The sequence below is a fragment of the Haliotis rubra genome, unplaced genomic scaffold (assembly GCF_003918875.1).
Source record: "Haliotis rubra isolate DU_JTF1 unplaced genomic scaffold, ASM391887v1 Scf957, whole genome shotgun sequence".
Taxonomy (NCBI): Eukaryota; Metazoa; Mollusca; class Gastropoda; order Lepetellida; family Haliotidae; genus Haliotis; species Haliotis rubra.
This window is the reverse complement of record NW_025767698.1, coordinates 99,616-112,393: the sequence shown is the minus strand read 5'-3', so window position 1 is coordinate 112,393 and position 12,778 is coordinate 99,616. Positions and strand designations below refer to the sequence as shown.

Sequence of the window (12,778 nt, the reverse complement as noted above, 5' to 3'; positions counted from 1 at the left end):
ACAGCCAGGTGTTCAGAGAACGGATGGAGACGGCACAGCACAGGTTAATGAATAAATAACTTTGTCTGTGAACGTGCAAAAACCTCACAGAGTGGGTATGATGTTTTGATTATGATCAGCGTTTCATTGAGTATGTTATCATGGTTATGTTTATTAGTTTTCGAGTTAGATTGCAATTCATCGGTCCGCTTTTGAGCCAAACGGACTGTGGGTACCCAGGGCAAATTCCTACAGTAGTTATTTTATTCAGACTCACAGACTAAGTTTGGACGTCTGAATGAAATAATGATTGTAGCCACTAATTTGGGCCTAAGAAAACAGTAAAATCTTGAACACAGTACTCTACCACAAGTTATGGAACACTGGGCGGGCAACAAATTCACCTGACCCAATTAACAGACATTAGTGGTGGTCCGACTTATTGAAATAATCGAATATTGGTCACAGTGACTAAACGACCAAGCATTCAATCATGTTTTCTCACAATTGACCACAAACAATTTTGGAACACTTGTTTGCATTAACAATATTTTTCACAAGGTTGTAAGCACTACAAGCTCATTCCAAGTCATGACTGAAATTATCGAAATTTATGTTCCTAACATGCTAGTCATACTCTAAAGATGTGAAATTTTCAAATGCATTTTGTGCAATTTACCCCAAAAAAACACTAACTACATGGGGTTAATGTGTTTGTTGTTTTTTAATTGTGTGCATTAATAAACATAACATGAAAATTTGATAAATGATGCAAACCAATTATTTTCGATGATCGATGGGTTGTAATGAACCAATCATCATTTATGAGATTTTAACCAATTCCCAACACTAGCAGACATGAGTTTATGTTGGTGTGTAAAACATATTAAGTAACATTGAATTATTGTCATGAGTTCAGTATTTCAACAAAATTGAAACAAAGTGTCATCCACATGATAGAACCTTTTACTTTTGAAGCATCAGGTGCAATTCATCTGCATATTACTATTTCATCTTCGATGTAACCAAATACAAATAACATATAGTGAGTGCTTTATGAGTCTAAACTTTTTGATGGGTACACAGCAAGCATGAAACGATACATTGATCATTCAATGATACAATACCCAAAAAACATTTTCTGTGTTGATACGGAATTAATTATAACTAGCATACCAAGTTTAGAAATCATGTAGCTTCTGCAAACATTCACATACAACTAGTTTTCATTTGGTAGCTTAAATCATACCTTATGTTTGTTCTGGTGAGGTAATAATAAACTACATTATTTGTCCTATAACCATACCAACACTTTGATATGATATTTCACTAGATACATCAAATATCCTCTATATATTTCAGAATTCTCTCTACATTTGGAGATACCTTTGTCATACTTTGGTATTAATCCTACAAAACTTCATTCTGTTTTTAATGGTCTATGCTAATAATGTTTGAGACTTCAAGTATGGCTCTTAGCATCCCTTTTACATTTTAGAAAAAATTATTTTAACTTAATGCTGAACTCACAAAATGAACACAAACTAGACTTGTGCTTCAGACTAGCAAAGTTGCAAAAGTATTATAAAAACAATGGATTAGTTTTGTTTAACGCTGTACTCATTTTTTTTCCACACGCAGTGTGACAGTGGTCTGTAAATAAATCACGTCTGGACCAGACTATCCAGTGACTGACGACATCATGAGCTACAGGGATCTGATAACATGCATTAATCAAGTCAGTGGGTCTGACCACCTGGTCCTATTAGACGCCTCTTACGACAAACACGGGTTGCTGAAGACCTATTCTAACCTGGATAATAACGGGACATGTAATTTCACTGATAACACTGTAACTATGCACATGCATTTTTTTTTTGTCTGATCATCATGATGATGTGATCTATTTCAACAACAGATAAAATTATTTTCTGTGTCTAGAATGTCTTCTATCCATGAAGACATAGAACTGATCTTGGATAAATATCATCAAAACGTAACCACAACATAATAAACATTTGAAGTGCCCTGTGACTGATTGATTGAGTCCAGCAATATCACGACGGGGACACCAGAATTGGGCCTCAGGCATTGTACCGATGAGAGAAATCGAACCCAGGTCTTCGGGTCGTGACGAGCAAACGCTTGAACCAACAGGCTACTCCACCACCCTGTAGTACCTTGTCTCTTAATCTCCATTTAACATGACACCTAGCGAGTGGTACACTGGTAGTCAGCTACAACACATTGTCCTTGAAATTATGGCTTTCCTCCTTTTGCTCCCATTCAATATATATTATGAGGTAATAATCATGATAATGGCCGTTTGGAGACCATCATAATACTTATTCCCAACATGCAATGAAACAATGTGACCGACTCTATTTCAGGAATGGCGGGGTCAAGACAAGCAGGCTTTTCACACCTGAGCAATTCATTAACATACTGTCATTTACATGAACACTTCGCAGTGAAAATTATAAATTGAATTTTCTTTTCATTCTTATTTGTCTTCTTATTCACATTAAGATATGATTGCCAAATGTATTAAAACAAAAGACTTCCTCTGATGTGAGAGTGAGTGAGTGAGTTTAGTTTTACGCCACATTCAGCAATATTCCAGCTATATGGCGGCGGTCTGTAAATAATCGCGTCTGGACCAGACAATCCAGTGATCAACAGCATGAGCATCGATCTGCGCAATTGGGAACCGATGACATGTGTCAACCAAGTCAGCGTGTCTGACCACCCGATCCCGTTAGTCGCCTCTTACGACAAGCATAGTCGCCTTTTGTGGCAAGCATGGGTTGCTGAAGACCAATTCTACTCCTGATCTTCACGGGTCCAATATTCCAGGAAATGACAGGGGAGACAACAGCGATCAAATTGTACCCATGCAGTGACAGAAATGCAATTTTTGCAAAGGCTGCCATAGAGCACCAAACAGATAATTTAGGTGTGCCTTTGTGAAAATCAGTATGTCAAAAAATTTTGCTGAACCAATTAAACTTAGAACATAACAATGATTTCCAGCACTATAATGCGTTTGGCTCAAAAGCGGACCGATGAATTGCAATCTAACTCAAAAACTAATAAACATATAATACTCAATGAAACGCTGATCATAATCAAAACATCAGACCTACTCTGTGCTTTGTTTGCAGAATTTTTGTCCTAAAATTTAAAAAGTTGTTTAACAAACTATCATTAAAATATTGACACAGTTCGCTATTTGTTACGAGGGAGGAGTGCAGAGAAAGGGACAGCCAGGTGTTAGAGAAGCATGTGCACAAGTGCTGACAAAGTTATTGATTCATTAATCTGTGCTATGCCGTCTCCAGCCTTTCTCGCACACCCGGCTGTCCCTTTCTCTGCACTCCTCCCTCGTAACAAATAGTGAACTGTGTCAATATTTTAATGATAGTTTGTAAAACAACTTTTTTAATTTTAGGACATAAATTCTGCAAAAACCTCACAGAGTTGGTCTGACTTTTTCATTATGATCAGTGTTTCATTGAGTATTTTATGTTTATTAGTTTTCGAGTTAGATTGCAATTCATCGGTCCGATTTTGAGCCAAACGGACTATAGGAGCCACCAAATGTTCATCACTTTCTGTTGGTTTCTGGTTTACCCCATGACAGAAGAACAAGTGACTCTGTTTACCATCCCTGTCAACGGCACAACCTAGGATTCCACAGAATATATAGTTCAGCATTGGTCACATTCAAGCCACAAATCATATTTCTTGGTTGACTATTTTGAATTGCATTTTCCATTAAATGAATGATGAAGAGTATTATTGTATGAATTTAGATGTGCCGCCAGGGCATTGTAAAAATGTTTCATCCATGCTGTTTATATATTTACTGTACCATGGCACACAAATTCCGCTCTGTTTCAATCACTGCCATGTGAAGAATCGATGACCTAACGCTTTAAACACTAACATATGTTATATTTGGGATTACACTTTCTTACAGTACAGATTCTAGTACTTTTGGGGTTGAGTCCCACCCCGGGATTCGAACCCACACCCTCAGAGTCAGGCACCTAATCGCCAGCACACAAAGTCAGACGCCTAGACCACTCAGTCACCACAGCTTCCACATGTACTAGAATCTGTACTTTAATAAGAAAGTGTAATCCCAAATATAACATATGTTACATCTGACCACTTTCTAAAATAGCATTGTGTGTTTCATAGCTTTAAACACTAGGCTACCCCGCCACCCTCCTCTCACAGTGTGTGATTGAGTTTAGTTTTAGTTTGCTTTTACTAATATTCCAGCAATACCCTGGTGGGGGACACCAGAAATGGGCTTCACACATTGTACCCATGTGGGGAATCGAACCCAGGCCTTCAGTGATGAGCGAACACTTTAACCACTAGGCTACCCCACCGCCACCACCCCACCGCCACCACCCCCTTCTCAGATGAGTCAGTATGCCAACAAGATAACCACCGACAATTCACCTCTAGCCCCAAATGTAGCACCTCCTAAGTGCCTTATTTTCTGATAAACATATCTGCCACCAGTTAATTTCCAAGAACAGCTTCTCTAGTGATTAATCATTTTAGCCTGAGCATGTGTCAACTTCCTGTGGCGCCAGTGGGATCGGCGGTGACTAGGGTCACATGCTTTTGGTACTATATGGTAACATGACATTTCATGGAAAAGTATGCACTGAGGTTTCCAAGAATTATCAATTTAATGCAGTCACAATCACATGACATTTTTCAACAAAAAGAGAAACAAAAAAAAATGGGGAATGTGGGTATGTAATAAGGAAATTAGAGATAGATATCCGAATAACATAAACACGACATACTGGATAACCACAAATTTGCAACCTAGTGTGAGCTTATCATTTTGAAACTAAACCAAACAAGGAAGTGTTTCTGGATAAACACAAATGTTTCAGGTGATTGTGAGAGATACCCGGTGAAATACGACCCTCCAATCCATGTGATCATAAAAATTAGTGAAATTGTTTTTGAAGATATATCTAAACGAAAAGACATGTTATGTCAACTAGGTACTAAACCAAAAACCACATGCAAGCAAGTGGATGAAGAGAAAAAATTCAAGACATCTTTGTAGAACTTCAGCCCTAATTCGAAATGTCTGAGCGCTGAAAGGTTCTGGTTTCATAACCAACTTGACTCTAGACAAGATTATCATTCACGCTATCATATGACTCTTACGTTTACATGCACCCCTCAAATAAGCCTTATCTACTGTTACAACGTGAGTTGATGCATCGCCGCCTTACCTTGCCACCTTTCTGCTTGTACTCTCATCCGGCTTTCATGTGACACTAATCACATGACTTGCTAAAAATAGATTGTCATGTGACTCTTCCATATCGCTGGCAGCATACACAATTTAATGATAGTTTTTGCTTTGCAGAAATTACTATGGCCAAGTTATTGCTCATCTATGATACAGCAGTTGTATTTTTTAAAAGCGGCATTAAAATAGCTTTAATTAAGTTTGTGTAACGTTTCTTTGTTTGTAGATCTTGTACGTGACCTGTGACCTTATAAAAATGGCTGACTTTAGTTGTTGGTGTATTTCTTGAGAAGTATGATGTCATGTTTCTCGCGTTATCACTGGCTGTCGTCATTCCCGCTAGCCTAATGTTTTGGTTAATCAGTCTGTTCTATCAGACAATCAACAAAGGTTGGACGATTTTTATATCTTATTCACTTTCCTCCGCCACTAAGACTCACACGATGGACTCACTCAGTCACTGTGCAACTTTCTAACACTTGCATGCAAAACGATCAAGGATAAGTAATCAGCTCATTGGCGGCCCCAGCTGTGGTTTGTGCTTCGCTGATTTCTCGTGCTTCTTCAATCTTTGGTTTAGTTGTCTAGTTTATCCTCATGTACTCATAGTCATAAAGTGTTAGTCTGTCATACAGACAGACCGCCTCCGTGGTGCAGTGGTTAGAGCGTCCGCCCGGAGAGCGGAAGGTCGCGGGTTCGATCCCCGACCGCGTCATACCAAAAGACGTTAAAATATGGTACTTGTTGGTCCCTGCCTGGTGCTCGGCATTAATGGGTACAACAAGGACTGGTCGGCTCGGAGTGAGTATAATGTGTCTGGGTGGGGTATTCATGCTTCAATGCGGCATGGTATCTCAGTGGGCTAGTACAAGCAGCTGCACATACACACGCATGCACGTCGTCATATGAGCGAAATATTCTCAAGCACGACGTAAAGCCCAATTTCACCTCACCTCACCTCACCTCACCTGTCATACAGACCCTGAAACAAACATATCCAAGAAGGACCATGCTAGTCGAGAATTTGTGGCAAGTCTAGATTTCCACAGTTTCAGGAAGAAGGTCTCTAGGCCTACCTTTAGAATTCAGCACCACAAATTTTACAAAAACATCACAATACCTTTATGTCGTAATTTGTGAAACTTTGTTACTAAACTCAATGTTCTGTGACATCAAACTGTTGCTGGGTCGAATGTGCATTTAATGCCCTCTCAGTGTTTGGTCATCTCTATACGCATTGTCATTGAATAAGCCTGTAGGGAGTTTGTGTGCTAAACATAGACGGTGGAAGCGTATTTATAGCACGCACACCAGTTTATGAAAACACTTTTAATAAAGTCCTGAGATAAGAGCATCTGTGCATTGTGCCAGCTGCCAGGAAAGCAGTACAGTACGTGTCTCAGTGTATGATCCCCTGGGGCCTGTCCCTCAGTGTATGGTCTCTGGTAAAAGAAGTTGGTACCTACATCTACATCTGTAACCACAATAATTCCTGCTAATGTATTGTTACCATGGTTACAGACTATGCGGCCCCAGCCCCATGGAGGTGGTTAGCAGCATCCATTGCTCCAGTTCTCATCGCATTGTATGGGCTGAGGAAGGGGAGTCTGGATGTGTCTGGTGCCGTGGCAGGTATGGTACTTCCTTCCTGTGGATACACAGAATTCATAAGTACAGTGAAGCCCCGTTAGTCCGGACTCCGATAATCCGGATGTCTCGCCTCCCGGGCGATTTCAGCTTGTTACCAATCTATGCCTATATAATTTGCCTCGATAATCCGGAAATTCGGTTTCCCGGAACCGGACGGTAAGTAGCTGTCACCAATCAGTAAAATAAACAGTAAATTGCTTCACAGTCCGGACGCTGTAAGTCGTGTTCACGAACCGTAACAACACCGCCCGGCGATGTTGTTACGCTTGTTAGACATTACCTCACCTGTGCTGAGGCAGGACGTGATCAGACACGTCGGATCAACATGCGGATGTCACTCGGTAAAATTATTGATGTGATAAATTAAGCTTTACATTAAATGCTTATTTGTTTTATCCAGATTCGTGTCGTTTTTGTAATTCTTAGGGAAGCAACTTGGGTCTTGATTCAGTAGTCCGGACTATTCGCAATCCGGACGAATTTACTGAGAAACGCAACCGTCCGGATTAACGAGGCTTCACTGTATTTGAAATACGCAACATTTGTCTCAGAATTCATCTCAGTCATGTTAAACTGAAAAAATTATCCATCTTTTGCAGTATGTTGTTAATTATTTTATGTAACCATAGTAACCACTATGATTCCAGGGTTGTTAGTTGGATTCATCTTGACACTCAGCAGTCTGTGTTTCTTTGCTGCTCTGCTGGTTTTCTTCGTGGCAGGATCAAAGGTTACAAAACTAGGAGCTCGTCAGAAAAAGAAATTAGAGGAAGATTACAAAGAAGGTAAGACATTTATGGAACATTGTGACAAGTGTCCTGTAATAAGATATTGAGACAAGTGTTTTCTAATGAGACATTGAGACAAGCGTTTCTTATGAGACATTGAGACAAGTGTTTTCTTATGAGACATTGAGACAAATGTCCAAATGAGACATTGAGACAAGTGTCCTCTAATGAGGCATTCTGACAAGTGTCCTTTAATGAGGCATTCTGACATGTGTCCTCTAATGAGACATTGAGACAAGTGTTTTCTAATGAGACATTCTGACAACTGTTTTCTAATGAGACATTCTGACAAGTGTTGTCTTATGAGACATTGAGACAAGTGTCCTCTAATGAGATATTCTGACAAGTGTGCTCTAATGAGACATTGAGACAAGTGTCCTCTAATGAGACATTGAGACAAGTGTTTTCTAATGAGGCATTCTGACAAGTGTCCTCTACTGCGGTACTGAGGCATGTGTCCTTCAATGAGACATTGAGACAAGTGTTTTCTAATGAGACATTGAGACAAGTGGCCAAATGAGACATTGAGACAAGTGTCCCCAAATGAGGCATTCTGACATGTGTATCTTGTGTTAAGACATGTATCTTGTGTTAAGACATGTATCTTGTGTTAAGACATGTATCTAGTGTCTAGACATGTATCTTGTGACAAGATGTATCTTGTGTTAAGACATGTATCTTGTGTCTAGGAATGTATCGTGTTATCGCATGTATCTTGTGTTGCAGGTGGCCAGAGAAACTGGCTGCAGGTTCTGTGTAATGGAGGTGCTGCCTCACTGTTTTCTGTTCTGTACCTCCTGGAAGTTGGCTGTGCAGAGAAGACATTTGACTTCTCGAGAAGATACTCCTCCACATGGTGGGCTGCCGGTGTCCTGGGATCACTGGCTTGTTGCTGTGGAGACACATTTGCCTCCGAAGTTGGCACAGTGTTCGGTCACTCCAAACCATGGCTGGTGACCACCTTCCGCAGAGTGCCTAGAGGCAAGTTTGAAAGACACATCCTTTATTAAACTATGGCAATTTAGTAGCTATTCGAAGTAAGAAATGCCTATGTTTACCGTATAATAATAATGAGTCATCTTCTATAGCGCACAGTCTCCAAATACCAAGTGATTGCTTGCAGCTCTTAATCAGAATCTGATGATTATTACCCCGGATAACCTGTTAGGCGCTGGAAGGTTATAGTCACATGGCTTTATCCAACCAGGTACCCATTTTCTGCTGGGTGAACAGAGGCAATTTTGAACAAACTCACTAGCCTAAGGTGAGACCTCATGTATTACATGTGCTTCGTTGTGGGGCAGGAAACTCTCAGGAGTCAAGCTGTCAAACACGGTCACCCATCCAAGGACTCTCCGAGCTCGACGTTGCTTAACTTCAACTGATTCGTGACCTGAGCTCTGTGCACAGGACCACAGGACCACACGCCACCACATAATACACAGTAAAAGTTAAAATTACTAACATCACACATACTCTAACATCAAGTGGTTTGAAACTGTTTTAATAAGTTCAGATCAGGCCTGAAAATTTTCTTCAGAGAGACATTTTGAAGTTGCAGACAAGGAATATAGGATGAACAGGTTCTTCATAACCATGGAGCAATGTTTATGTGTAGGTTCTATCAAGTATTTTTTTTTAATTCATAACAGTGTTAGAACATACACAGAAACATAGCTCCTAATTGTAATAAAGCAGTTGTTCAAATATATTTTTAGTTATGTTTATGATTTGCTCTATCAATCCTTTTGATGTTATCATATTGTTTTTGGTATCTTATTGATATGTTTTGCAGGATTGATTTGCTCTATCAATCCTTTTGATGTTATATTGTTTTTGGTATCTTATTGATATGTTTTGCAGGATTGATTTGCTCTATCAGTCCTTTTGATGTTATCATATTGTTTTTGGTATCTTATTGATATGTTTTGCAGGATTGATTTGCTCTATCAATCCTTTTGATGTTATATTGTTTTTGGTATCTTATTGTTTTTGGTATCATATTGATATGTTTTGCAGGTACTAATGGTGGCGTGACGTTTACTGGAACCGTAAGCAGCATGTTCGGAGGGTTTATTGTTGGCGTGGCTTACTATGTGGCGCTGTTGCTGTGTTCTTCAGAACTGACCTTGAGTGACAGCCCTCCTCAGTGGCCCATTGTTCTCCTTTCCACCTTGGCAGGCTTTGTGGGGTCTGTCATCGACTCCTACCTTGGTGCTCTACTTCAGTTCTCAGGTAAAATATTCACACAGGCACCGAGGGTGGCTGAGATGATTGATCCAAACCAGAATCATAAAGCATGATATACAGTAAACTACCGTTGTATTGAACTAAAATGGACTGTTAGTTTTAGTTCTATATGATTTTAGTCGTTACATGCATTTCAACAGCAACTGGCTGTGATTCCCACTAGATGCTCTACTTGAGTTCTCAGGTAAAACATGCATGCAGGGACTCGGGGTTGGCTGGAGATGCTTGGATCCAAACCAGAATCATAATGCAGGGTATATGGTAAACTTTGGTTATATTGAACTAAAAGGAGCCACTAATTTTAGTTCTTTATATCAATAAAAGGAGCCAGTTATTTGTGCATTTCAGTTACTATCACCTACAGCAAGTGTCTGTGATTCCTTACTGGTCCCTCATCTTCATTTCTCAGGTAAAATATTTACTCTTGGACCCAGAGTGGTTGATGCCAGAAACCAGAATCAGATTGTATGACAAACAATGAACTACTGTTGTAATGAACTAAAAGGAAGTACTATTTATTGTTCTTTGTAAGTGTAATTAGTTACACAGATCTTTACCATGACCTACGGCAAGAGGCTGAAATATATGAACAGTTCATTACAAGTCTGTGTTATAAACATGGTTCAGTGTGTAATAATGAGGGAAATCAATCATGGAAAGGAACACAGGTGTCATAAGCATAGCAATTCATGGTGCAGAGTTATGCCCCTTAGGCATGCAAGGAAACTGCGATTGTTGGTTCAATTCCCAGATCACCTAGATTACGCTTCTAGGTCTTTTAGCATCACACATCAGAGGTAGATAGACTGCGTTTCTGCGTAAATTACACAAATATTTGTGTGAAAACTCAATTCCTATTAAGGCTATTGAATACAAGTACGCTTGAATTTTTGTAAATACTCAATAAATGTGATCTTACATGCGTACACACACAAATGTCAAATAGCTTGCGTACTGGTGGATAGATAAAATAACTGAGGTATATTGAGAGGTTCTGTTTCAGGACATGAACTTGACAACTTGCAGTCTTACTTATTGTTTCTCATATTACAGATCAAATATAATAACAAATGCTATCATTTAAAATTTATTATATTTTTTGAATTAATGGAAAATGGCAAAATACCCAATTAAGTTTGAGTGAGGCGAGTACAATTTATTTGGTTACTCAAAGGAAAATTAGGATACCCAATTGAGATGAACACAAGCGAGTACATAACTCAATGACCCAAAAGGTTATCTGTAGCTCTGATGCATATATAGGATCAGGCATGGTTGAAAAGACAAAATCTGTAGGGATGGTGTGTTTTGTTACTTGAATCAATTATTACATATATAGCTCATGTATACATATCGCATCATGGCCTCACTATATCAATCTACCTCTAATATATACGGGGCGTGGGAAGCCTAATAGTTAAAACGTTGACTCGTCACACTGAAGTCCCTGGTTGATTCCCCACATGTTTGAAGCCCATTCCTGGTGTCCCCGAGTGATATTTCTGGAATATTGCTAAAAGCGTACGCGAAAACCTCACTCACTCATACATGTCTTAAGCAAGTTAAGCCTTATTCTGATGTTACTCCACAGGATACGACCATCGGCGAGCATGCATCGTGGAACATCCAGGCCCTCATGTAGAACACATCAGTGGATACGCAGTCCTTGACAACCATGGCGTCAACCTCCTTTCTTCACTCCTCACTGGAGTTATCTCCCCTTATATTGCCTGGCATCTGTGGTTGCAGGCCACATGATGTTGGATACCCTTAAAAATCATGGGATAATCATGATGAGGATCTGTGTCTATCCAGACTGACCATCTTGACCAAATGTCGAAGTAAAATGTCACATGATCGCTATCTACATCATTGGCCCAGTATCACTGCTCAGCTGTTTACAAAATGGTTTTATGTGTGTTCATTGTGATTGATTTGATTTTATGAATTGTGTTTTAGGTTTCTTACCACTGATTTAGTATTTACATAAGCTTGTGCAATTCCCTCTGATCTATTCTGTCATGCTTTCCTTCTCAAAACTTCTATGTTAGTCACCTTATCTACTGCCCTGGTCATCTAAGTTCACAAGTCCTCCGAGTGCATAACTTGTCCTGCTAGTCTGTCTCACTGTCCCTGAACCACAGTATTTTACCTCTCATCTAGCCCTTTCAAAAACTGAAGCAAGTCTAAATTTCCTCAGGTTTAGACTGAAGCCCCTATTTCACTGGTTCTCCTTTTCAAGTTTGTTGGAATTATTTGTTTCTATAAAATTTATATATTTTCAGAGACTAATTGTTTCTGTTAATGTCATCTCTGAGTTGCAATTTATACCAAAATTGAAGTTTAGAGCTTCAGTAAATCAGTAAAACTTCAGTAAAGTGATGCATGTTGGACGAGGATGGGGACGAATTTCCTGAGGAACATTTCCCCCTAACCTTTGGACTTCATAATTTATGTTCAACAAAAGGGGGGACAAATTCCCTGACCCAACCTTCTTTCTCGACTTCATGATTTATTCTCCAAAATCCTGGATCAACCCTTGCCATTGCAAATTTAAAGATTTCATAAAGGAGTGATCCACATGTAATTTACCAGTTTAGACATGTGTGAATGAACTAGTCTGTCATCATTCCACCAGCCTGTTGACACATGTTCTAGCAATAAGGAATCCAGGTTAGAAATGATCTCGAGTAGCTTGTGACAGTCGAAAGAGGAGATTTAATTGATGAGACGTACAGGCATGACCTAGTTGACTAGGTTGACCATCTTTCAATTTATCTCTATTTTTTGGGTCGATTCTGATGATGTCTATCAC

The 12,778-nt window shown here is 39.4% G+C and overlaps 1 protein-coding gene and 1 pseudogene across 1 annotated transcript; one reads left to right on the top strand and one right to left on the bottom strand.

The window, feature by feature from the left end:
- Positions 1 to 5,337, bottom strand: part of LOC124265021 — a 126,340-nt pseudogene extending 121,003 nt beyond the window's left edge.
- A 178-nt stretch (positions 5,338 to 5,515) lies between these two features.
- LOC124265022 (transmembrane protein 19-like) lies at positions 5,516 to 12,332 on the top strand. The gene is made up of 6 exons (XM_046699804.1): positions 5,516 to 5,665; positions 6,797 to 6,907; positions 7,573 to 7,710; positions 8,440 to 8,694; positions 9,733 to 9,948; positions 11,555 to 12,332. Exons 1-6 carry the CDS (start codon positions 5,578 to 5,580, stop codon positions 11,719 to 11,721), a joined length of 975 nt encoding a protein of 324 aa, XP_046555760.1. The 5' UTR covers positions 5,516 to 5,577; the 3' UTR covers positions 11,722 to 12,332.
- The last annotated feature ends 446 nt before the right edge of the window (positions 12,333 to 12,778 follow it).